Below are 27375 nucleotides of genomic sequence, written 5' to 3' on the forward strand. Positions count from 1 at the left end.
GCACGGCCAACACGCCCGGTAATACATTTCTAACCACAAATCTATATGAAATGGTTTCATGATAAACATTAACCTTCAACCTTACCATTTAAGAATATATAGAGTTTGAAAGGCTTACCTGCCTATATCGGGGAGAAATAACGAATCATATAGCACAATGTAAAAACTTTTACCTCTGTCAGAACACATAATGGCAAACTGATAAGCAACACGTGAAGCAGGTAGCGTGTGCGCTTCGCTACAGAGTGGTAGATGCCTAAACTACTGTTTACACTTGGTCCCGCTAGAGTTCAGGAGAATACAGAGCCACGAGACCGGGGGGGTTTGCATTAGGGAGAGGGGCACTTTCCTCTAGTAAAGGAAGAGAAGAAAATGTTCATAATATAAGTACAGATAATTGTCATGTATTTGTGTGAGTATTATTACCCTATCCCAACATTCTTATCACAGAAACTGTCCCAGGTTCCCAAATTTAGGCTTGTCTATCTAGTAAAGCATCACCCTTTGGTATGCTTACAATGCCTTCTCATTTGCCATAACTTCCATGCTAAACAGTGAACAGCTAATAGTTCACGTTTTTCTCACAAGAGCACTAGTAAGTTGTCACTCTTTACAGCCTTCCGAGTTCCACTAGGCCAAGCATTCCCCTTGTTAGTACATGTGTTTAGGCATTTAATGAAGTGTGTGATTGTGAATGAGTTTTGTATTAATTAGCTACAACTTGATAAGTATTGTGCTTTGGAACACAAGGTATGTCTGCCTATTACGTGGATTTCCAATGTTCAAATGTATTAACTGCATTACATCTATTTGATTATTTTCATGCACTATATAGGGAGTAGATCATGTGAAACAAGTGTAACAGACCTAGTGAACGCCAGGTTTCAATTAGAAAGGGAATGGCTGAATGAAGTCAAAAGAACATGTTCTCGAACCATTAACGAGATGTCTAACAAACAGCCACATTACAGGAGCAAGAGTAGGGAAGCAAAGGGGATTTCATTTCATGAATTTCTATGCCATTAAGAGCTCAGGCAGAAATGGCTCAGTGCTATTTTTAGAGATACATTAGTACCTAATTTTGAATCAAGAACTTTTGTACGAGGATGGCATCTTCTTGAAACTGATATCTGCCATGGGCTGAAAATAAAGAAACCTAAAGGTAATGCTCTTGCCACAGTGTTTGAAGATTATACTACAATAAAACACCTAAACTAACACCAGATAGGGCAATGATCATAAAACATAGTGTCAACCAAGAAAAACAGAGGAAGTTAGATGATGAGTACATGGTTCAAAGCAACAATGGCATTAATGCAACAGTAAAAACATGAAGATGTGATGAAAACCCATACAATCAATAGTGTACCAATTCATTGAAGTTCAGACAGAAAATAAGGCTCACAACAATTATTTAAGTGCCACAAAGCACTTGTCATCACTAAGAATAAAACTGTGGCATGCAAATAAAAAGGTTAAAAAATTTTAATCAGGTTAGAATCCCAGAAGAGGTACTTGCACCTATGAAGTATATTTAAAAACTATGCTAGGAATTAACGAACCTAACATTTCCAACGTAAAATATTTGTTTACTTTAGATAAAATTGTTCATTCTGATTTTTTACCCAGATGGCCAAAAAATTCCTCAAACAATGTGTAATCTCAGAATTTATTTTACTTAAACAGTCATAACTTTTCTAGAATGAATTTATCTAAATTACAGCCAAGGGAGCACACTGAGGCATTATATAGCGAATAGATCATGTGGAACAGGTGTATGAGACCTAGTGAAAGCCAGGCTTCAATTAGAACAGGAAAGGCTAAATGAAGTTGAAAGAAGGTGTTTTCAATAATCGTTGATGAGATGTCTATCAAATAGCAGCTACGGTACAATATAAAGCTAAGATATACTTTTCAGTAGCAAGGACACTTAGCACACACAAAAGCTCTCAGATGTGAAAACAGACTGAACCTATTCTTCAAGATGCAAGAGAAAACAGGACAAAGCTTGAGAACCACTTAATGTGTTTTCTGATAAATATCTTATCAACCAACTACCAAATTCCAGTGGCATATTTTTTCTCAGAGCATATTTGTGGCCTGGACTGAAAGTGTTCTACCTGTACAGAAAAAATCCCCTCTGATAATGTGAACCTCATCTTCAGACAACGGTCATAACGACCAGTTAAGTTGATTTGTAAAATAGCAATTACAATCTTTCCTGACAAAATAGCTTGCAAAACAAGACGATTTGAACATGTTATGAACCTAAATGGAAAGCCTTCAAGTTGGAAGACATTACGAGTCTAAGCTGCCTGCATTAGATATGAAGACAGCAAGGGACTTAAGGGACATCCCTGCAGTGCTCTGAGCTGAGAAGCAGATGACTGGAACACTACTGCATATACAGGGTTCCGGCTGAAGTGGTGAGGCGTTTGTAGCAGAGAGTGATGAGAAACTATAAGAATTTGTACTATGGTACAATGGGTTAAATCAATGTAGAAATCAACAAGGAATGTAAGCTAAGCTTAAATTATATTACTATCACATTTGCCTTTATTCGTAGTGGCGAAGTTAAGACTCATGGTCCTCTCTTACACATAACCACACTTCTTTAACAGTGCACATGTGAAAAAAATATTTATAATCTTACCTTACAAACTATGAAGGCGGATCAAATATAAATGGGAATTTGAATGTACCGCTGCTGTTAGTAATAATTCTGAGGCGGGGCTTTGCCAGAATGTTGGTGTCTGGAGAAGGGGTTTGCAGGCGCGAACAACTGTGGAGAGCTGGGCTGCTTCAGTACGCCATGAGTGAGCATGAGGTGCACACGTCTGTTGCACAACGCATTATTATCAAATTTCTAGCAAAAGAGGGCACCAAACCTTCCGAAGTTTTGAGACGGCTCTGCATAAGTTTGGGGAAGAAGCACTTTCACAGATTTGATTGTATGAGTGGGCTAAGAAATTTGTGGCAGGAAGAGAAGCTGTGGAAAATGAACCTCATGAAAAGAGATCGCGGACAAGCATCACTGCAGACAACATTGTTGCCATTTGTGACATTATTAGTAAAGATCGGCAAATAAAAATTTTGCAAATTGTTTTAGCCATAGGAATAAGTTACACAAGTGCTCAAACCATCATCCGAGATGAACTCCATTTGAAAAAATTGTCTGCCAGGTGGGTTCCTCGTCTCCTCAACCAGGAACAAAAACTTTATGCCAGGAAGTTTGTCAGAGACTCCTGCGTCGCTAGAGGAGGAAGAAGAGGATTTCTTGCGTCGTATTGTGACTTGGAGTGGCAGCAAAGAGACCAAGCAAATCCAGTCAAGGCCAAACACGGCCATCTGCTGGAAAGGTGCTTGCAACCATTTTCTGGGACTCCACGGGTGTTTTTCTGGTGGATTTTCTTCACGAATAAAGGACAATTAATGCAGCCTATTACTATCACCTTTTGGATCAAGCAAAAACTGCATATCGTAACAAGCGACACCAGCAACCGATCCGAAACGTTACTCGACAATGCAAGGCCGCATATTGCTGCTTTAACGCCGGGAAAACCTGGAGAAAATTCACTGGACACCTCTGGAATACCCTCTGAACAGTCCAGATTTATTGCCCTGCAACTACCATTTGTTTGGACCATTCAAACAGAACCTAGGAGGACAGTGGTTCAATGATGATGCAAGTGTAGAGTTTATGCGCAACTGGTTCCACACACGTCCCTCTTCTTCCTATCAGGGCGGCATCAAAAACCATTCCGATGGAGAAAATATGTATCGAAGTTATCTCTATATGTGTATTCTTTTTGGTTGATGTAATAAATTTTTTTAAATAATTCCCGTTTATATTTAATCCGCCCTTGTAGAAGTAACATAAAATAACATAAGCACACTAAATATTAATCTTATCTTGGAAAACTACCATTACAGACTAGAAGTAACATGGCACAAAATAACATAAGCGCAATAAATATTCTTAGTCATATCTTAAAACTATCGTTACAAACTAAAAGTAACATGACACAAAATAACATAAGCACAGTAAATGTACATACACCTACACATTCACTCCACAAGATTCATTCAACCTGGCAACATACATTGAGGATATACTCACAGAAAGATGACTTAAGGGAATTTAAGCTATTTATGGATCTAATGTTATGGGGGATAGAGTTCCATATTCTAGCTCCATTCACAACAAATGAATGGCTATATGTTGCTGACCTGCTGAGAGGGATAGCAAGTGAACTGCCAGACCGTGTGTTATGCTGGTACAAAGAGGATAGGAAATTCAGTTGTGAAGATAAGTAGTACGGTACAGGATATTCTCGTTTTAGAAGAGAAAGTTGATGGTAAGGGTTAACATGATCATCATAGCATAAGGAGAAGATAAATCTAATACAAGAGTTCACAGCACGTTGTAATCTGTTTCATTGTTCTCTCGTGGCATCAATTAGTACTACATCACAGTAGGAAAATATAGGGATGATAAAAGTAATTATAAGCCTAATTCCAATGTTTAGTGGCAGCATATTTTGATGATATTTTAGTGGGTGAAGGGAGGCGTACACTTTTCTACAGACATTGGCAATTTGCTCTCCCCAGTTAAGATTCTTGCTTATAATTACACCAAGATTTCTTACAGAGTTTTCATACGGAATAATTTTACCAGATGAAGTTAGTGTAGGAATGTTTTTGTTTTTTGATGATGATGCTTGTTGTTAAAAGGGTCCTAACATCGAGGTCATCGGCCCCTAATGGTACGAAATGAAATAACAAAAAGTACAAATTCATCCACTGACCAAAATAAAATAAAAAATGTCATGAAGAATGAATGGATGGACATGAACCCAACAAAAAAAAAAAACAGTGGATCAGACTCAAAAACAAGGTAGTTAGAGTATTACTGACCAAGGGACCACTTATAAAGCACAATGATGCTTGATGTCGGAAGGGGTGCTAAATCCACGTCTAAGGCCCCACAGAATGGTACATGTCACAAGTAAAGTAGAAATATGGTATTTGTACTTTTGGGGTACTAATCAAAAGTAGTGAAGACTCACGGTGTTCCACACAAGATGGTACTACTCACAAGTATTGCACTTCGTACAGGGAACGCAGACCTATGGTGTTTCTCACACAATGGTGCCACTCATAGCCAACGCAAACCGGTAAGGTTCCTCATCTAGGTGTACTAGTCACGGGCGCCGGTATTCCCGTGGTGTTCCTCACATAGTGGGTACCAATCACAGGCAACGCTGACCCACGGTGCCGCTCATATAGCGGTACAACTCACAGGCTACGCCCAGACCCGCGGTGTTGCTCACATGGGTACGACGCACGGGTACTGGAAACCACCAGGCCAGGCTTTTAACTACAACTAATCACAAACCTATTTCGTACCTATTTTAGTGGTACTACTCGCAAGTACAGGCAACCCATGGTGTTCCCCACATGATGGTATGAATCGAAAGTAGTTTCATGGTCCTAATTCAATCATCCCTTGGTCGCCCCTTTTAGTTGCCTCTTACAACAGGCAAGGGATACTGCGGGTGTATTCTACATGTGCATCTCCCACAGCAGGGGGTTGTTTTTGTTTTTTTACTGGACTGATTTCTTTCATCTGCCCAACAATAATAGCTTTAGATTTTGATGGATTAATTAAAATACAGTTTTCATGAGAGTATGTACAGATATTATTTAAGTCAGTGTTCATATAACCTATTGCTTGACTGATTTCCAAAATTTTGGAGTGATAATAGATTTGTAGATTGCAACAAACAAGTGGTATTTACAGTGTCTTAGCCTTGTTGATATACCATTAATATAGATAACGAAGATAAGTAGTCCAAGTACTGAACCCTGTGGCACTCCTGAATGTTTTGTTACCCATTCAGATAACTTATTCTGAAGAATTATGCATTGCTTTCATTTGGTAAGATTTGAGAGAAATAATCCTAGAGCTGTCTGTTCAAAGTGAAGTGATTTCAATTTATCAACCAGTATTTGTATATTTACTGTGTCAAAGGCACTGCTAAAATCAAGAAATGCAAGTAACGTCATATGCCTTTCGCTCATAGTACGTCTCATGGCGTCTGTAACCTTCAGTAGGGCAGTGGCCGTACTGTGTCCCTTTTCGTAACCCAACTGTAGAGGGTCAAATAGTTTGTATTTGTTTAAATAGTCTTAATTGCATGTGTACTATGCGTTCAAGAGGCATCGAGAAAGATTACAGTATCGTAATTCATAAGCTTCATATCCGTATTGATAATTCACACAAATGCAAAGAGGAGAACTCCACCTAATCAATACTTGTTTATTATTATTATTAAAAATACAGGACCGGTTTCGACCCTAGCGGGTCATCCTCAGCTGGACATACATATACATATAACACATCGTACAATTGCAAACATTACCATGTTTAGAAAGGAATATCATGTGACGGTAACATGTCAGGTTGTACTCATGAGTAGGGCATTTTTCAAATTGCGCATCTGAGAAAAGTGAATATTCCTAAACTTAAAACTAACTTATAAGTATACATAAAATAAAAACAACATATGCGTAAAACACTTTCATGCTTGTGAATGATCGAGTTTATGGCTTGCACTGTTTCTTAATTCTTCAGTTTGAGTGATATCATTAAGTCTAGTTGTCCACAACTGTGCATTGTATTAAAAACTCAATGGCTTGAATTGTAATATGAGTTACATTTTAAAATACCAATATCTCATTTTTAAAAATATTTTGTCAGCATATGTACACGAAGGATAAGGAACACTTTGCATCTCTAAAAGGCAAAATATAGACGTAGTGTGGATTCAGTTGAGGCTTGGATGGAAGTGTAGAAATTGCACCTTGCCGTATATAAAATCCAGTTGTTTACATTAAAATATGAGTCATAATGTCCTTTGCCAAATTAAGATGATGTGTTGCATTAAACCAGAGTGGAGGCTCCTTCCTTTTTTGTAGTTGTGTGATATTGTAAGAATTGTTGCTACTGTGGTCTTGAGGTTTTATATGGTTTGGGAGCAAAGTGTTTCTTATCCTACGGTGACAAAATATTATTAAAAACGAGATATTGATATTTTAAAATGTAACTCATATTACAATTCGAGCCATTTAGTTTTTAATATAATGCACAGTTGTGAACAACTAGACTTAATGACAGCACTCAAACTGAAGAATTAAGAAAAGTGCAAGGAACTCGAACATTCACAAGCATGAAAGTGTTTTACGCACATGTTGTTTTTATTTTATGAATACTTATAAGTTAGTTTTAAGTTCAGTGAAACTGAAGAATTAAGAAACAGTGCAAGCCATAAACTCGAAAATTCACAAGCATGAAAGTGTTTTACGCATATGTTGCTTTTATTTTATGTATACTTACAAGTTAGTTTTAAGTTGGAATATTCACTTTTCTCAGATGCGCAATTTGACAAATGCCCTACTCATGAGTACAACCTGACTGGTTACCGTCATATCGAAACCGGTCCTGTATTTTTAATAATAATAAACAAGTATTGATTAGGTCGAGTTCTTCTCCTCTTTTAATTTGAAAGATTAAAGTATGCGAACAGGTCAATAATTTGTTATAAGTACAGGTGATGAAGTTTTGGAAACAGGTTTCATAATGGCATTTATCCACATTGTTGGAAAGAGCCTACTTGTGAGGCCAGTGGTCTGAGAGAGAGAGAGAGAGAGATTTCTTACAGAGTTTTCATACGGAATAATTCCTTATATATATATATATATATATATATATGGAAGCTTGAAGATGAAAACATCACCAAAAAAATCTATAAGATTATCACAGAAATTTGGATCACAGAGAAAGTGCCAGAGGAATGGAAATGTGCATTAATCCATTACATAAAAAGGGTCATAAGTCAGATCCAAATAATTACAGAGGTATTTCGCTAGTACCAATTGCGTACAAAATTTTCTCTAAGGTACTATTAAATAGGCTAGAGCACAAGCAGATCCACAAATAGGGGAATACCAGGCAGGCTTCAGAAAAGGGAGATCATGCATCTGGAACTTGAGAACACTTTTGAAAGTCAGACAAACAAGAAACACTGTAGTTACCTTTGTGGACTTCAAAAAAGCGTACGACTCTATAGACAGACAGATGCTCTTTGACGTCCTGGAAGAATATGGCATTGACAGAAAAACAAGAACACTTATACAACAGACGCTTACAGACACCACCTCCAAGATCAAGTTCAAGAGAGAAATTTCAGAACCCTTCCATATACACAAAGGTGTTCGACAAGGACACGGGCTCTCACCAATCTTGTTCAACATGGTGTTAGACAAAATTATCAAGCAGTGGGAGGAACAAGTTAAAGGAATACAGCTGGGAAGAACACGTGAAACAAAAACCATCATAAAATGTCTGGCATTTGCAGATGACATAGCCATACTCAGCAATAATACACAGGAGGTAAAGGAAACTGGAACGCTTGCATGAAATAGCTGCCAAAACAGGTCTACAGATATCTTACGAGAAGACCCAATACATGGAACGACAGAAGAACAATGTAAACACCATGCATACTGTATATGGATCAGTAAAGAGAGATGAAAAATTTATATATTTAGGGGAATGCATACAAATAGGAGGGTCAAACAAGGTGTCTAACATAAAATGAATGGAAAAGCTCCAGAGAGTATACAAACTCACATGGTCACATTATAATAAGAAAACCATATCAAGACAGGCCAAACTTAGACACTGCAACACAGTCGTATTACAAGAAGCATTGTATGCATCAGAAACTACTACAATTGGAGCATCAGGCATCATATAGACAGAAAAAATAGAACGTAAAATTCTCAAAAAAATATTTGGACCAATACACAGAGATGGCATATGGATGAAACGACCTACCGAAAAGCTGTACCAGCACACTGACAGACTCACTGACATAATCAGGAAACGCAGACTAACTTTCTATGGGCACATACAGAGAATGGACAACAACAGATTTACAAAGAAAATCTTTGATGTAGTAAACAGTTCGAGCAAGAAAACAAATTGGTATCATGAAATAGAGGAAGCCTTAAGGCAGGTGGGGATCAACAGGCAAATCATAAGAGACAGAAAAGAATTCAGAAACAAAATTAGGAATACAAAATTTATAGTAAATGAGAAGAAGACAGGAACATTGTGGACAGAACAAAGGAAACAGGAGCAGAGCCAAAGGAAGAGATTTTGGGAAGAGAAGAGGAAGAAGGGAAAGAAGTGAAAATTTTGTCATCATGAGATATTCGAGTTCAAACACTGTCCATAAGGGCAAAAATGATATGAATGAATGAATATATATATTATACACATACTAGACGTTAACCGCGGCTTAGCTCGCGTGAATTTCGTAATTTGATAAAACTAATTTTTACTTGGTACTGCACTAGACATTATCTGAAAACCCCTAAAGTATAAAAACTTGCCGAAAAATTGAGTTTCATTTACCCCAGAACCTCTTTGTACACCACATTTGTGGCATTGCCTTTTGCAGCTACTGGCAGAGCTAAATCTGGAACATGCGACATAGAACTGGACACGTGAGAAACAGCCCATTCTCTCAAGTCAAAATCCAAAAAATAAAAATAGAAATGAGGGTTTCTTTATTTTCAAAGGAGATTCCAAATACGTATTTCCACGCCTGCAACAACTTCAGATTTTGAGATATAAATATCCCCGTAAAAATAATTCATCCCCTTTATCATTTCCTTCACCCCAAAAACAAAAAATATACGTTTCTTTTTAATTTTTAAAGGAGATTCCAATTACTAATGTTCACATCTGTAACATCTTCTGTTTTTTTATATAAGTATCATAAAAAGAACTCAACTCTTTTTTCACTTCTTTTCAGCCCTGTTAATTGGCTTTTTCGAAAACAAACAATACTCTTTTCTAATTTTAAAAGGCATTCCAAAGACCAATTTTCATGTCTGTAACATTTTCAGTTTCTTAGATATAAGCATCCTCATAAAAAAAATTCAACTCCTTCTTCACTTCCTTCTCCCCCACCCCCCACCTTAAGTGGACTTTCTGAAAATAAAAAAAAAAAAAGTGTTTATTTTTAAAGGAGATTCCAAGTACCAATTTTCACATCTGCAACACGTTCAGTTTTTTAGATATACTGTTGATACGCTAATTTTAAAAATTCACTCCCTTTTTCAGTTCCCCTTAAGTGGATTCTCCGAAAAAAATATTTATGTTTCTTTACTTTTACAGGAAATTCCAAATACCAGTTTTCAAATCTGTAATATGTTACCTGTCTGAGATAATCTGCAGATATAGTCTTTTTTTTAATTCACACCGTTTGTCATTATTCATCGGACTATCCAAAAACACAAAAATACGTGTTTCTTTATTTCCAAAGGAGATTCCAAATACCAATTTTCATGTCTGTAACATCTTCAGTTTTTGAGATACAAATCTCCTCACAAAAGGTGTTCGCCCATTTTTCACCCCCGTAATGGGATTTTCTGAAAATAAAAAAAATATGTGTTCCTTTATTTTTAAATGAGATTCCTAATACCAATTTCTATATATATCTATATATATAAAATAACTTGTCCTGACTGACTGACTGATTCATCATCGCCGAGCCAAAACTACGGGACATAAAGAAATGAAATTTTGGGGATACATTCATATTAACATGTAGGTGCTCGCTAAGGGAGGATTTTTGGATATTCCGTCGCTAAGAGGGTGAAAAGGGGGGGTGAAATTTTAAAATGAGTGTTTCTATATCTCAAAACTTTAAAAGTTTACATGTGTAAAAACTGGTATTTAGAATCTTCTTTAAAAATAAGGAAACACGTATTTTTTTGTTTTCAGAAAATCCCAATTGGAGGGGTGAAAAAGGGTGAGAAAAGCGTTGAATACCTTTAATTAGGATACCGGTACTTATATCTCAGAAACTGAATGTATTACAGACCTGAAAATTTGCACATTTGATCTTTCTTAAAAATAATGAAACACGTATTTTTTGTTTTTGGAAAATCCAAATAAAGGGAGAGTGAAAATGGGGGTGAATTCTTAAAACGAGTGTATCTATATTTCATAACTTTGAAAGTTTAAGGATGTAAAAATAGGTATTTAGAATCTCCTCTAAAAATAAAGAAATATGTATATCTTTGTTTTCGAAAAATCCCAATAGGAATGGTGGAAAAGGGTGAAAAATGGGTTGAATGCCTTTAAATGAGGCTACTTATATTTCAGAACCTGAAGATATTACACACCTGAAAATTGGTATTTGGGATCTACTTTAAAAATAAAGAAACAGGTATTTTTTCGTTTTTGGAAAATCCAAATATTGGGGGGGGGGGGGGTGAAAAGGGGGATGAATTTTTAAAATGAGTGTATCTACATCTTAAAACTTGAAAAGTTTACAGATGTAAAAATTGGTATTTAGAATCTCCTTAAAAAAATAAAAAACGTGTATTTTTTGTTTTCCAAAAATCCCAATAGGAGGGGTGAAAAAGGGGTTGAACGCCTTTAATGAGGATACTTATATCTCAGAAAATGAAGATATTCCAGACCTGAAAATTGGTATTTGGGAACTGTTTTAAAAATAAAGAAACAATTATTTTTTTTTTTTTTTTTTTTTTTTGCTTTTGGAAAATCCAAATAGTGGGGGTGAAAAGGGGGTGGAATATTAAAATTACTGTATCTATATTTCAAAACTTTAAAATTTTGCAGATGTAAAAATTGATATTTAGAATCTCCTTTAAAAATAAAGGAACACGTATTTTTTTGTTTTCTGTAAATCCCAATAGCAGCGGTGTAAACGGTTGAACAATGGGTTGAATGCCTTTAATGAGGATACATATATCTCAGAAACTGAAGATATTACAGAACTGAAAATTTGTACATGGGGTCTCCTTTAAAAATAAAGAAACACATATTTTTATTTGTTTTTGGAAAATCCAATTAATGGTGGTTAAACAGGAGTGAGAAATCGGGGTGATTTTTTTTGAAGGACTATATCTACAGAATACCTATTAAACGTAAAATGTTACAGACGTAAAAAGTGGTATTTGGAATCTCCTGTAAATGTAAAGAAACTTAGGTGATTTTTTTTGGAACCTTCACTTAAGAGGAACTAAAAAGGGGGTGATATTTTAAAATGAGAATTTCTACAGTATATCTAAAAAAACTTAACATGTTACAAAAGTGAAAAATGGTATTTTTTATCTCTATTAAAAATCAAGAAACGTGTATTTTTAGTTTTCCGAAATACCACTTGGGTGGAGGGGCGGGGGGGTAAAAGTGACTGAAAATGTTGTTGAATTCTTTTAATTAGGCTACTGATATCTCAAAAATGAAGACGTTACAGATGTGAAATTTGATATTTGGAATCTGCTTTAAAAACAAAAAAAACGCGTTGGGGGGGGGGGAATCATCTTGGGGGGGGCGGGAGTGAAAAGGAGTTGAATTCCATTCATGAGGACACAAATCAAAAACTGAAGAAGTTAGAGTTGTGATAATTGGTATTTAGAAGATCCTTCACTATTAAAGAAACACGTTTTTTGCCGGAAAATTCACTTGGGGGGGGGGGGGGGGGCGGAGTGTGAAAGGAAGTGAAAAAAGTGAATTATTTTTATGGGGATACTTATATCTCAAAACCGAAGGTAATAGACGCGAACATTGATGTTTGGAATCTCCTTTATACATAAAGAAACATGCCTTCTTTTAATTTTTGTGGGGGGGGGTAAATAAACTTAACGGCGGTGGGGTGTAAAAGGAGGTGAGACCAATTGATTTTACTGTTCATAATGTACTTATAAGGAGCCTCCGTTGCGCAGGCGGCAGCGCGCCGGCCTCTCACAGCTGGGTTCCGTGGTTCAAATCCCGGTCACTCAATGTGACATTCGTGCTGGACAAAACGGAGGCGGGACAGGCTTTTCTCCGGATACTCCCGTTTTCCCTGTCATCATTCAATTCAGCAACACTGTCCAATATTTCATTTCATTTGTCATTCATCGATCATTGCCCCAGAGGAGTGCTTCGGCAGCCGGCACAATTCCTATTGTCGCCAGTAGATTGGGCTGTATTCATTCCATTCCTGACCCTGTCGAATGACTGGAAACAGGCTGTAGATTTTCGAAGTACTTATTCTGTTCATAAACCGATCATTTTTAATCTTTCCTGGGTTCGTTTTCAAGAGCCATCTTTTTCTTCGCAGAACGTTCTTAGATTACAGTAGGTTCTCCTGGCATATAAATAAAAATTTAAACACCTTTGAAATTAACGATAGGAATGAGATTGACCGTCAAATTGTTCACCTCCATAATAAGGTCAATAACGCATAGAAGAATGTCATTCGTATCGCCAGAAATCCCGCACACTTGCCTACGCGCGACAATGTTCCTGGTCACATTTCCAACAATGACAATGGCAGCAGATGTAATTTACCGCCAAGTAGCGGTCTTACATCTTGCTGTGGGGTCCAGAACATCTATTATAATAATAATAATAATAATAATAATAATAATAATAATAATGTTCTGGACCGTTGTCAAATGTGCGGACCGCGCTGGAAACGGGTCCTGGACGGGTAATGACTAAGAATGCAGTCCTGCCGCGGGTTCAGTACCGCCAAGGCACCCAAGACGACACCACGCCGGATCTCCTGAAGGATTTGATCCATATTAAAAATGCTTATAGGAAGAGATGGCAAAGATTTAGGGACCCAACTGACCGGGTGGAATACCTGGACCTAGCCCGGCAAGTACGAAATCGATTGCTGGAAAGAAAGATTGAAAATGGGAGGAAACTTGCCGTAATCTATTAGAAAACGAGTCAGATCGCGAATTTTGGCGGATTCTCGCAGGAAACGAGTCGGATCGCGAATTTCGGCAGATTATATATCTAAAACCATAAGCATTCGATTATAATTTTCAGTATAATACCGTAGCGAAGCACGGGTATCTTGCTAGTAGATATATATGACTAGAGATAGGGAAAATGACAATGATCCTGTTGCAGATGATGTGATTGATAGTAGTTTGCGTTTCACGTCAATCTCTGTGACTTTGAAAAATTCAAGGAATGGCCTACTTGGTGGTGGTTGGTTCAGAAGAGAATTTATAGTCTGTGATATTGTTTCCATTCCTGGTTTGATTTTTATTTCAGTAAAATGTGCATTTAATCTCTCCAGAGAAATGTCTGGAATGGCTATGAAAAAGCTTTCCTAATACCAATGGAAAGAAGTTGTTTCCAAGTGTTTGCCACATTAAAATTTCCAGCCAGGTGGTGGTAAAAGGAAAATTTCTTATTTCGGATTATTACTTTAATTCTATTCCGAGGTATCCGATACAGTTCAAGCGCACTGGGAGAGAGTGTGCATCTGTAGAGTAGGTGTAACGCATCGTGGCGAGATATAATTTGTCTGATGTCATCAGAGAGCCACGGAGGAGGAGGATGGGAGACTTTGGCCGTGTGTTTAGGCGCATGTTTATCCAGGAGGCCAAGTATGAGTGAACTAAAAATTTCAACTTTTTTATCAATATCATTTATATATTTTAAGTCATCAAAATGACTATTCAAGGCATCAACTCTCTGATGATCTATGTTTATACGTAGAATGTCCCTGAATGTGATGTACAGTATCTTGTTTTATACTTTGGTACTTTGAGCACATTAAGTCATGTGTCAATATGCTGGGAGTAGGGATCTGACCATGTGATAACAATTTTCTGAGGGTTGTTAGTGATCATTAAGTCAATTAGTGTACGTGAAGGTAAGGTATGATTTGTCTGTTTCAGTGGAAATATTGTCTATCGAACAGTATTACGACCAGTGGTAACTTATGGCTCTGAAACATGGACAATGATCAAAGTAGATGAAGAACTGTTGAACAGATGGGAGAGAAAAATACTGAGAAAGATTTTTGGCCCAGTGAAGGAAGGGGAATTGTGGAGAATAAGGAAAAACAAAGAACTGGAAGAACTCTATGGACATCCAAGTATCGTAACCGAAATAAAAAGCAACAGATTAAGGTGGTTGGGACACGTGGAGAGAATGCCAGGTAATAGGGCTGTCAAGAAGATCTATAAGGGAAATCCAGGTGGTAGAAGATGGAAAGGAAGACCCCGGAAAAGATGGCTGGATGATGTGGAGGAGGATTTAAGAAAGATGGGAATAAGAAGATGGAAGAGGCGTGCAGAAGATCGTGAAGAATTGGGCTACAATCGTCAGAGAGGCCAAGGCCCTACAAGGGCTGTAGCGCCGAGGAGTAATTAAGTAAGTAAGTAAGTAAGTAAGTAAGTAAGTAAGTAAGTAAGTGGAAGTATTGCCATGTCACATTAACTTCTTGGAACCAGTAAATTCCCTGCGCTTCCTAGATAAAACTGACATGCATTGGAATGCTAAATTAAAGTGTTTTTAATACCTTTTCTTAGATAGAACAAACAGCTGACTGAATGTAAACACATTGCAGCAACATGGCTGCACATAACCAGTTGAGTGAAGATGATATTTGTTAATATGTTGACGAATACAATGGTAGTGAATTTGAAGTTGTAGGTATAATAATGTTCACAAACATACCCAAAACCAGGCGAGTTGGCCGTGCGGTTAGGGGCGTGTGGCTGTGAACTTGCATCTGAGAGATAGTGGGTTCAAATCCCACTGTCAGCAGCCCTGAAGATGGTTTTCCGTCGTTTCCCATTTTCACACCAAGCAAATGCTGGGACTGTACCCTAATTAGGCCACGGCCGCTTCCTTCCATCTCCTAGGCCTTTCTTATCCCATCGTCGCCATAAGACCTACCTGTGTCGTGCCACATAAAGCAACTAGCAACAACAACATACCCAAACACAAAATACAGCTACAGCTACTCGCGAAGTGATCGGAAATGAAGTTAAGACTTGACTAACCCACAATAGAACAAATTTTAATACAGAAGCAGGAAATTACTTTACTGCTAGATGTTTCCTCCATGAAATATTTAAGTACCAGTCATAAACATACAAGGTCACAAAAGTATTCTTGTCCATTTACTGTGAGCCAAACCCTAAGCTGGATGTGGAGCCAGATGAAGAGATCTGAAACCATAAAACTATAAATGTGGGTGTTCTGCAAACCATTTATATAGGAAAATGGATGCAATATTCATTATCAGCACATCTAAACACATAAGGATCACTTAATTTTATTGAAAGGAGTATTTCATTGTTTATCAGTGTTATATTTTATTAAATGCTAAGTATATCTAACATATGAGTTCCCTGCAAATATGTATTGTAAATTCATATAACCTCAAAATCTGTTCAGTTGAAAACTATAGAAAACTCTGTAATATTTGTATACTGGGTATAGATGCGAGCTCAAGAGAAGAGTTTCGTAAGGAATGTGGCCGGGAATGCATTAGCCCTCGCTTCTCCCCTCGTCCCTGGCTTCTCGTCACCAAGCTTGTGTATGTACTTGCGTTTCTGAAAACGTTCACCCTCGCAGTCACAGTGTCCTCAGGTGGTCTCTTCCTGCAAGGCACTCAATGTATTTTTGTATATCGCAGGTGGGTAATATTATTCATCTATTAATAGACTACATCTGACCAGCGAAATATTAAGAAAAGGCAGTTTCCAACTAATAGTAATCTAGGTTATTTTCCACTGACAGTGGGAATTTATGCTTCTTCAACATTAGATTTTATCACGGGCAGAGTCCATCCTCAAGGTGCAAATCGAAAGAGCTTCTGTTAATATTTTTATTTTAATATATATACTGTATTAATTATAATAATATTTTTGACATCTTTTTACAAAGTGATCGCCAATGTTTGATGACGGTTACAGCATTAGAAGAAGACTATATTTATTTCCTATATTTCAAATGTAGTAAGTTACATGAAGCGAGATACAGGCAGGTCAGTTTTCGTTCGTCAGTGTGCCGAGTTACGAATGCATTCTCTCTCACACACATTTCCCGGCGTGTTCGTTACGTGAAGAAAATAATAATAATAATAATAATAATAATGAACCAGATTGAATATGTGCGCGTATAACAATTTTATGATTACGATTCCATCATGTAACTCATCCAGACATGCAGTCATTCAATCATTCAGCCATTCAGTTAATATATAATGACTATTGTAAGCTAAGGAGAAATCTGTTCGGACTCTTAAAAAACTTCCACTAATTAATAATAGGAGTACCGGTAAAATATATGTTGTCCTAGACAATATAACACTGTTAATGTCTAGGACAAAAATAAATAAATATAAATAAACATTTAAAAACTGCAATTTAGAGATTGGGTCTAAATAGTGATTAGAAGCAACTATAATGTTTAATGTAGCAATAGATAAAAGAACATACATATCAAAAATAGAAATAAATGATTACTCTGTCCCCAGTTCCAGGCGATCCGGAACTCGGGGATGGGAGTATTCTATTCTACTGTTCTGTATAACAATGTTCTCACTTGTGCGTCACGAATTCTGTGCCGAAGGGTTATTTTACTTGTCGATAAAGCTGTGGACACGACGCTGGCGTAGTTCAGCACCTCCAAATACTATTGCACTTAGCCGAGATCGAACCCACCAACTTAAACTCAGAAAGCCAATGGTGTACCATCTGAAAAGGGTGAGTGAGGAGGGAATTTATTCATTATTCGACGAGTTAGTTTACTGAAGAACTCAATTTTATAGAATTTTTTTAATAACAAAATATTTAAAAATACTGTAGGACTAAAAGTTACATCAATCCTTGTGTCACTAGGTCACTTTTCTTGATAGACAAAACTATGAAATAAAATAACATTTAAAACAATAGATTGTAGGCCTAAATTAGCTTCATCAATCCTTGTGTCTCTATGTCACTTTTCATGATAGACAAAACTATGAAATAAAATAACATTTAAAACAACAGACTGTAGGCCTAAATTAGCTTCATCAATCCTTGTGTCTCTGTGTCACTTTACTTGATGATAGACAAAACTATGAAATTATTAATTTCGTGTGGCTATTTCTAGCCGAGTGCAGCCCTTGTAAGGCAGACCCTCTGATGAGGGTGGGCGGCATCTGCCATGTGAGGTAACTGCGTGTAATTGTGGTGGAGGATAGTGTTATGTGTGGTGTATGAGTTGCAGGGATGATGGGGACAGCACAAACACCCAGCCCCCGGGCCACTGGAATTAACCAATGAAGGCTAAAATCCCCGACCCGGCCGGAAATCGAACCCGGGACCCTCTGAACCGAGGGCCATTATGCTGACCAGTCAGCCAACGAGTCGGACAATTATGAAATAAAATATTTAAGACAATAGACTGTAGGCCTAAATTAGCTTCATCACTCCTTGTGTCCCTATGTCACTTTTTATACACAAAGCTATGAAATAAAGTAACATTTAAAACAATAGACTGTAGGCCTAAATTAGCTTCATCACTCCTTGTGTCCCTATGTCACTTTTCTTGATACACAAAATTATGAAATAAAATAATATTTAAGACAATAGACTGTAGGCCTAAATTAGCTTCATCACTCCTTGTGTCCCTATGTCACTCTTCTTGATGATACACAAAATTATGAAATAAAATAATATTTAAAACAATAGACTGTAGGCCTAAAATAGCTTCATCACTCCTTGTGTCCCTATGTCACTTTTCTTGATGATACACAAAATTATGAAATAAAATAATATTTAAAACAATGGACTGTAGGCCTAAATTAGCTTCATCAATCCTTGTGTGCCTATGTCACTTTTTATACTCAAAACTATGAAATAAAGTACCATTTAAAACAATAGACTGTAGGCCTAAATTGGCTTCATCACTCCTTTTGCCCCTATGTCAATTATCTTGATGATACACAAAATTATGAAATAAAATAATATTTGAGACAATAGACTTTAGGCCTAATTAACTTCATCAATTCTTGTGTCCCTATGTCACTTTTCTTGATGATGCACAAAACTATGACATAAAATAACATTTAAAGCAATAGACTGTAGACCTAAATTAGCATCATCAGTCCTTGTGTCCCTAAGTCACTTGCCTCAATATATAAAACCCTGTTCAACACTTACAACACACAGACAAGTTCAACACTCCCGAACTGTTCAACTGGCCACTTGTATCATCAAAGGGAGACTGGCTGCTGGCTGGCTGACGATACTTTTAGGAAGAGCCATAGCCGAGACGACAGAGAGAAAGCTGCTCCCCCATGTCCCACCTCACATCCCACTAGTCTTCTCTTCAGCTCACATCTATGTGTTCCACTATCATTCTGATATGTGTGGAGATTTCTGGAGGCTTACCATGATGTTTTATTATCCAGATACATGTGAAAGCTTTAGGAATTATGTGGACTTCGTCAGTATGGGTTTCTGAATAGCAGCTGAATATTCGAGTTTAACCTACACTGGATGGGTGTGTTCCATTTAGAGTGTTGCAAGAACATTTCCAGAAGATAGAGATTTCTAGACGATCTGTTGAACGGTACATATATTGAGCTGACGGCTGTGAGGACAGTAGTTAGTCTTGCCTTGTGATGGCGAACTGAATAATCAGTGTGAGGACTTGTTGATGTGTGTACTTGTCAGAATTGACTGTAAATTGCTTCAGTGTGTCTCTCTTAATAGTGTGTCCGGCTAGCCTTTGGTCACAGGGGTCCTGGGTTCGATTCCTGGCAGGGTTGGGAATTTTAACCATCATTGGTTAATTTCCCTGGAACGGGGGGGCTGCGTGTTTGTGTTGTCTTCATCATCATTTCATCCTTCTCACAACGTGCATGTTGCCTACGGAAGACAAATCAAAAGACCTGCACCTGGCAGGTCCTCGGACACTCCCGGCACTAAACCAAGCTGCTCTCTTGTAAATATGTATATAAGCTGTGATTTCTCAACTGTTCAATTGGAATTGCAAATTTACTGTATAGTTACCCTGTCAACCTGTAATCGTTCAACCAACGGCAGTAATTAATGTTACGAACATTGACGCCAAATACTTATACGCTTTCTCCCCGACTGTCTCAATGTAAATATTTGTATAAACTTTATAATTTCCTATGATTTTCTAACGAGTGCGTCAATTATTTTTCGGAACACCACTGCTGGACTCTGCTAAAATACCCAGTGATTTTACGCATTGGTGCCGACTACTATGTCTATAAACTTATATTGTTTAACTGTATCACCAGTGAACAAAAATTTTTCTTGGTTGCTTAATTTTTCCCATTGTAATATATCTTAATGTTTATAGTTTAATCACTAATCAGATAATTGATTTTTGCCTTGAGGAAGTAATTTGACTGATGATGCCCTCAATGAAGGGAGAAACATGTCTCAAATGGAATTAATAATAAATTCCTAATGTTTAAAAATTTATATGTACTGAATAGGTGACACATTAAACCCTTTTAGCATCCTACATTCAGTATCTTCAATACGGACAACAATGATTTTTATCACTTGCAACTAAAAGCCATTCGCCATTTCATTTCTTAATAGTGTCACAGTGTTGTTTATAATTGTGTGTAATTGTGTAGTCGCAAAGCGAACTCAGTGTTGCTAAGGAATGGACTCGGTGACAAAGTGAATTTCCAATCAAGAAGTGAACATCTCTCATGTGATATTTACACCAAATAGAAACGCACTGAGATCATGACAGGATTATTGGAGATTACAAAAACTCACAGCTGCGTGCCCCTAACCACACAGTCAATAATTTTTAGTCCTCATCGATGCAAAATCAAAATGGGCCAAAACTAGTCTGTGCCTATCAGCACCATCTTCATCGTCGACCATTGAATTATTACAGGTTGTCTTATTTTGTCATGGTTTCTCAGAAATAATGGTTCTAGGCAGTGCAAAGAAATCTAGCAATTTTGTAAAGAAGCAGGCATTTTCCTTAAATTCATCCCTTCAGATCATACTGCCATGAACAGTTTTTGCAGAATGGAATGTCCAAAGACTCAAAAGAGTCCAGCAACAATGGTTTAAGAACCATTGCCAGCATGCAGAATGTTAGGAAAAATTTTGTTTCAAAATTGAAAAATGGAAGAAAACCGCAGAACCTATTCATATCCAGCTTGATGCATTGTAACCTATCAAATTTCAAACACCCAGTGTTCCAGCCTCTTTGCCATGTGAATTAAGCATGGGAGAATACATACAGGCACATTAATATGCCAATAACAAAAATCAGTGGAAATTGGGAACAGTTGTCAAAAAATTTGGACACCTTTATTATTTGGTCAAACCTGATGATTGGTATGTGTCACATTGACCAACGACGAGTGTCTGGAACATGAACACAACAAGTAACTTTATTGCCAGAATTCTACAAAGATCAACAAGAGTTTGACCTGGGAGACTTAATCAACATTCCAATTAATCATCCAAACATTAGTCAAGCAACAGAAGACTAAGTTGCAAAACCAGTAGTGCAACAAGATCCAGATCCACAGCTAAACATGCGTCAACCCATTAGAAGCCAATGAGCACCATGTCATCTTCAAGGTTACATGTGCAATGTTCGAACTTAACCTCAATTAGTTCCAACAAAGGATCTGTCAGTCATATCGAAACCGACTATGAAATTTCGCTGAGAAGATGAGAGGACCATACGAAAGCAATGTACACGAGTTTAGCTGCCATTTCGAGCTGTAAGATCCTGAAATCAATACAGAAATGTCTAATAGGATTTCATGCGTTAGCATATAGCTGGTTGTGGACAGCCTGGGTGGCCAGCTGAGGCGAGCATGTTACCTTGAGTCTTCTGTGCCAGGCAGTTAACACGTGTTCCATTGAGAGAACAGCCATAAATCAGGCTAATTTTCTAGAGTATGCATTACGTTATTGGAGTGAAAAAGGTTTCCCTTCTTCCCGTGAAATAACTTCGGCAGAAAGGGAGATGGATCGACATGTGATTGAACTAATTGAAAATCATCGATGGGTGCCAGCACTGTCTCAGAGTCATGTCTGGAGAGAAATGGTGATAGCAAAAGTGACAGTTGAAGCAGCAACACCTCATCTGCATCACCTGAAAGAGAAGAAAGCACACCATTGCCAGGTATGAGAGGCGTTATGGATCCGAGTTTGAGCCCGAGTCTGATTCCCGTGAATCCAGTGAAAAGACACCGCAGTCACCTGACACACCTACCAGTTCAAGCTATGCTTCCAGTCCACAGAAGAAAATGAAACACACTGTAGATCTTGAGTACAAGAGGAAGCTATACATTTATGGTTAAATAAGGAGGTAAGAAGTGGCCTTCATTAATCACTGTTCGCAAAAATTGTATGGCAACATCACTACGACAACTGTACATGTGGAAGAACCAATTAGAATCTATGTCAGTAAGCCCTGTTGAAAACAGGGAATTGATGTACGAAAACTTATTTTCTCACTTTGCAGAAACAAAAAAGTTGAAACAGAGTGTTTGCAATGAAGACCAGCAACTGTGGGCCTTGGACATTCAAGAGAGATTTCAATGGGATAAAGTAATTTCAGCACATCTATTAGTTGGTTGAGTTGCTTCAAGAAAAAGTACCAAATCAAAAGTAGAAAAATCACAAAATTTATATCCCATGCATATCTGCAAGAAGAGGGAAAAATATAAAGTCATGAAGAAATTTGTGGAAGCAGCTACAGAGCAATTTTTTATTACATCCCTTATTCAATATTCAATACAGATCAGAGTGGTTTTGTGCATGAACTGAAAGAGAAAAGAACTCTTAACGTTTGCTGGTGAGAAACAGAAACAGATGCTCAATCAGTTAGTGCATTCACCCATTCGTACACAATTATACTAATGGCCAGCACTCTTTTCCCGAAATTATTCATTGTACCACAGGAGGCAACCGGAACTATTGGTCCGAGAATTTTCAAAGAAATGTTTCATACCAAAAATATAATTGTAACAGTCATAAAATCAGTCAAAATGGGAAAAAAAGAATTAAAGAATTTGTTTAAAAAAGCCTTCTTCCCATTTGCAGAAGACAATTGTTTGCTACAGTTAGGTTCCTGAACTACTTAGTGATAAATGCTGCCTTGAAGACATTCGTTCTGGCAATTGTATAGATATTCTGTGGATCTTCCTGGTGCTACAGGGAAAATACAGCCCTTGGATAAGTTTTTTGCCATTTAACAAGTATTATACCAGCTTGTGAAGAGTGCCAGTTTGATTGTTTATCAGAGAAAAAGCATACTGAAAATGCAATCCTTTACTCATTTTCAATTTTCTTCCCTACAGTTCAAGACATGATTAGAACATTCGTGGTTCGAAACCAATTACACAATGGAGAAACTAACAGTGTTCGGAGTGCCTGCAAAATATTACCTTCAAACAAGTAAGGAAAACTACGAAGAACAATGTGGCCTTAAAGTGCATATTCGATGTGTATGATGGCAAATGCAATTAACACACCTCACTTAGGTTTCACATTTGTTTCCTAACGTTAAAGTGACCTTGGCAAATAGTAACCTGCTAGTTCGTTCTCTCTCTCTCCAGCATAACTGCTACTCCACCCCGCTGTGCGCCATGCCAGCAAAATGCAAGGGTTGTCCTGTAACCGCATTGTCACATGGATTTGGAATCAAGATTTAGACATCTTCCACTTCGAAATGGAAGCTAAATTTCTGTACGTAGCTATTTTATCGTCTCCTCATCCTCTGAACGAAATTGCACCATTGGTTTCGATATGACCTTATCGATAGTTCCCTTGCAAGTATTATATCAAAATACTATTTGCTAAATCAACTTTAAGTGTGGGAGAACTGTAGTAAACATGTAACCAATTACACCATCTTTGAATGCAAGTAGTACTTTTTTTCTATTTCAATTGGTATGAATATAGTAATCTTTTGCAATCTATATTGGTTTGAGTAAATATCTTGTTAAATAGTGAACAGGGCTTTAAACATTCATCATGATATAACAGTTGAGTACATTGCTTGAAGAAGTAAAAAGTATAGTATCTTCAATACAGAACCATAATAATATTTATCACTTGCAAGAAGTAAAAAATATTGAAATGGCCCACAAGAAGAAGAATGCCTCAAAGCGTATACCCAAGATAGATAGTAATGTTTAACTTCACACATAAATTTTAAGGAATTAACTACTTCTTCATGAAAGTAACAGATTAAGCAATTATAAAGCATTTGATACGGAATCCACAAACCTACCTGTAGAATGTTCTCGTAGCCTCTTTTGTGCGCAGATCAAAACATTTCATTGTCCCATCTTGTGAACCAGAGATCAGCCAGTTTGGCTCAGTTGGATGAAAACTCACTTTATTGACAGTTCGCTTATGATCAATAAAAACATGTTCTTGCTTTGAACGAGAAGGACGGTTCAAGTTCCAGAGAACCACAGCACCATTTGTAGCCGCTGTAGCCAAGATGTGATCTATAAGGGAATATAGATCTTTACAGCTAATCACATGCTTAATTCAACAAATGAGGAACATTAAAGTACGGGCATTAAAAACAGGACATAAGAAATAATCTGTAGTACATGTAATAACATCCCTTAGGTAAATATACCACATCTAAATACAAAACATAGGGGCTGCCTAGTTGAGTCTGTAAAGAGGAGCTCGGTTCACCTGGAAAAATGTGGGATCAATTCCCCGCCAAGAAGTTGAAAAATTTAGAAACGAGATTCCCACTTCTGGAGAAGCATATGGCCTTGAAGTTCACTCAGCATAAACTAAATATGAGCACCAGGTTAATTCCTGGGGGCAAAGGTGACAAGGGATAGGGAAAACCAATCTATCCCTCTTACTGCCAAAGTTACAGATAGTGGAAGTTTTTACCTTCCATTCATCCAAGAGCCTTCATGGCCTGTACAGAGATGACTTTGCTTGCTTTGCATACTAAAAGCAACATCAATGTGAAATAATTTGTGAAATTACAAATTGTTGGGATATATAAATTCTTCATCCTACATATCTACTGTACTGCTTACTCAGTCTTCATCTCTTCATTATGAGTAACTCCCAGCCACTGTTCCCACTTCTTCTTAGCAGAACTTACTCTAACACCCCCTCCAGGTCCTTTACTTTCAGCTTATGAATAAGATATCAAGACTCCCTCAAATCTTTCTCTTCAGTACAGTAAACTAACCTAAAAACAAACTGTTATGCACACAGGAAATTTGGTCTGTGGATTCATTTCTCACCTCTACAGAATACCATCAGACAGCAACTGGGGGCTCACTATTTGAGGTTTGTTGCATCATGATTCATATTTCCCATCAGACTGATAACAGTATAAGGAAACAACTTCAGTAATAGACCTCGATAGCACTTTACTAACAAGGGTACATGTTTGGAAATGAGAAAACCATGCAAAAACAATGTGAACTATACCCAAAGTAGCAGAGAGGACATATCCTTCCTCTATGCTTGCTACAGAACCACCAATCTGATTTACAGATGACTGATATGACCAAACATATGACCCCCCCCCCCCCACACACACACACACAAACAAACACGTACACACTCATTCACATCAATGATGTTGGCTTATCTGCAACAATTCCCCACTGTCAACACATGTAAATACACTAGTCTCTGGACAAACATTCCCACTTGCAGCATGTAAAGCTGGAAATGGTCACCAATTTTGTTACCCTTGGCTCCTTACATAGCACATATGCTAAACTACTTGCCTCATCTGGAAGTTAGGGACAAATAATATTTTTATAATGCAATCCTTCGACGTTTGTTGCTAAAGGATAGACATATCACCACCCTGACGGCACCCTCAGATGTTGGAAATGACACAATATAAGACATGCACAGCATGGAGCAACAGTATCCAAATTTGACATGCCTCGAGTGATTTTATGACTTCTTCTTATATTACATGTCAATACAGACTTCATGGAGCTGAAGGTGTTTGAATACACACCAGTTTCTTTTATCTCCTGGCCTTTTATCCTCCCAATTCGCTAGGGTTGTGGATTTGGCCCAGTTTCATGGCTGGATGCCCTTCTTGATGCCAACCCAATGTGGAGGGATATACCGTACATACAACTACATGTTTCTTTTCTTTTTAATTTGCTTTATGCTGCACCGACAGAGATAGGTCTTATGGCAATGATGGGATAGGAAAGGGACAGGAGTGGGAACGAAGCGGCTGTGGCCTTAATTAAAGTACAGCCCCAGTATTTGCCTGGTGTAAAAATGAGAAACCACGGAAAACCATTTTCAAGTCTGCCGACAGTGGGGTTCGAACCCACCATTTCCTGAATGCAAGCTCACAGCTGCGCGCCCCTAACTGCACGCCCAACTTGCATGTATTTGTGATGGTTTATAGTGGGGTATGTTGTATACAAATGAAGAGAAGGAATACACACCAGTTTCAAAGAGAATATATGTACCAAAAGATCCGTTGCATTCCGGCTTCAATTTGTTGCCACTAGGTATGATCATTTCCACTGTTTGAAGTGCTTAATATTACTTGACCGGCCAGGCAAGAAAAGAGTGGAATGTACTGCATTAGAGCAAGCGAGCAAGCAAGCAAGCAAGCTGTTCCACACCAGGGTAGTGATGGGAATATCGAATGTTTTAAACTATCGGTAGACTACTGATTGTGAGGCTTGACTATCGAATGAAAACATTCGAATGAAAACATTCGATAGTTTTCATTCGGTTTGAAATCGGTAGTAATAGCCTATACGTTTTGTACTGTGGTAGTACTAGTAACTAGTAATAAGTCATTTGCTAGTAACTACCGAAATGTGGATTGTTGTATTATACTACCGATTTGTATAGATGTTTGTTTTGTTAATATAAGCGGAAATATAGACACTACGACTAGTAACCAACGTTACACAATGTTCGAGTGAAGTAATTGGAAACTGAAATACGTTGTTCTATAAAATAAGATAAAATGTCCCGATTAAAGTCATTGTGGTCATTATGCTTCATTTAGTATAAAATGCATTTTTGTGTCCCTAACCACAAGTTAATGAATGTAAGATTGTCTGTTCATAACAAATGCTAGGTAATTTCAGACGAAGGTTATGTCCTTATTGTAACGACACCACATATTAAAGTAATATGAATACAGCAAACTAAACTAAATGAAAAGACAACATATTTTCCTAGGATATAATAATTTTAAAATAATTCCATTCATGTAAGGTTAATGTTCAATCATTAGAGGTTCATGGTTCGTATATGGGAAGTATTTATATAAACTATAACATGATTATCTATTGATAAAGTGCACAATATTATAATTGAATTTATCATTATATAACTTTGAGTCAGATTAGTGCTTCTCTTTCGTCTTCACCAACAAAGTAAATCTGCAAAAATTCAGGATCTTGATGAGCATTTGGCAATAGACTGCCTATGGAATGATAAATTTGAGCTTGTACTTTGAAA

At 37.4% G+C, this 27375-nt stretch overlaps 1 protein-coding gene across 2 annotated transcripts in view; it reads right to left on the bottom strand.

Moving 5' to 3' along the window:
- Wdr24 (WD repeat domain 24) overlaps positions 1-27375 on the bottom strand; it is a 347230-nt gene that overhangs the window by 275266 nt on the left and 44589 nt on the right. For both annotated transcript variants that reach the window (XM_067141743.2, XM_067141742.2), the window contains exon 4: positions 24158-24380. In XM_067141743.2, coding sequence (XP_066997844.1) covers positions 24158-24380 — 223 coding nt within the window. The remainder of the gene's footprint in view (positions 1-24157; positions 24381-27375) is intronic.

The sequence above is a fragment of the Anabrus simplex genome, chromosome 2 (genome assembly GCF_040414725.1).
Source record: "Anabrus simplex isolate iqAnaSimp1 chromosome 2, ASM4041472v1, whole genome shotgun sequence".
Taxonomy (NCBI): domain Eukaryota; kingdom Metazoa; phylum Arthropoda; class Insecta; order Orthoptera; family Tettigoniidae; genus Anabrus; species Anabrus simplex.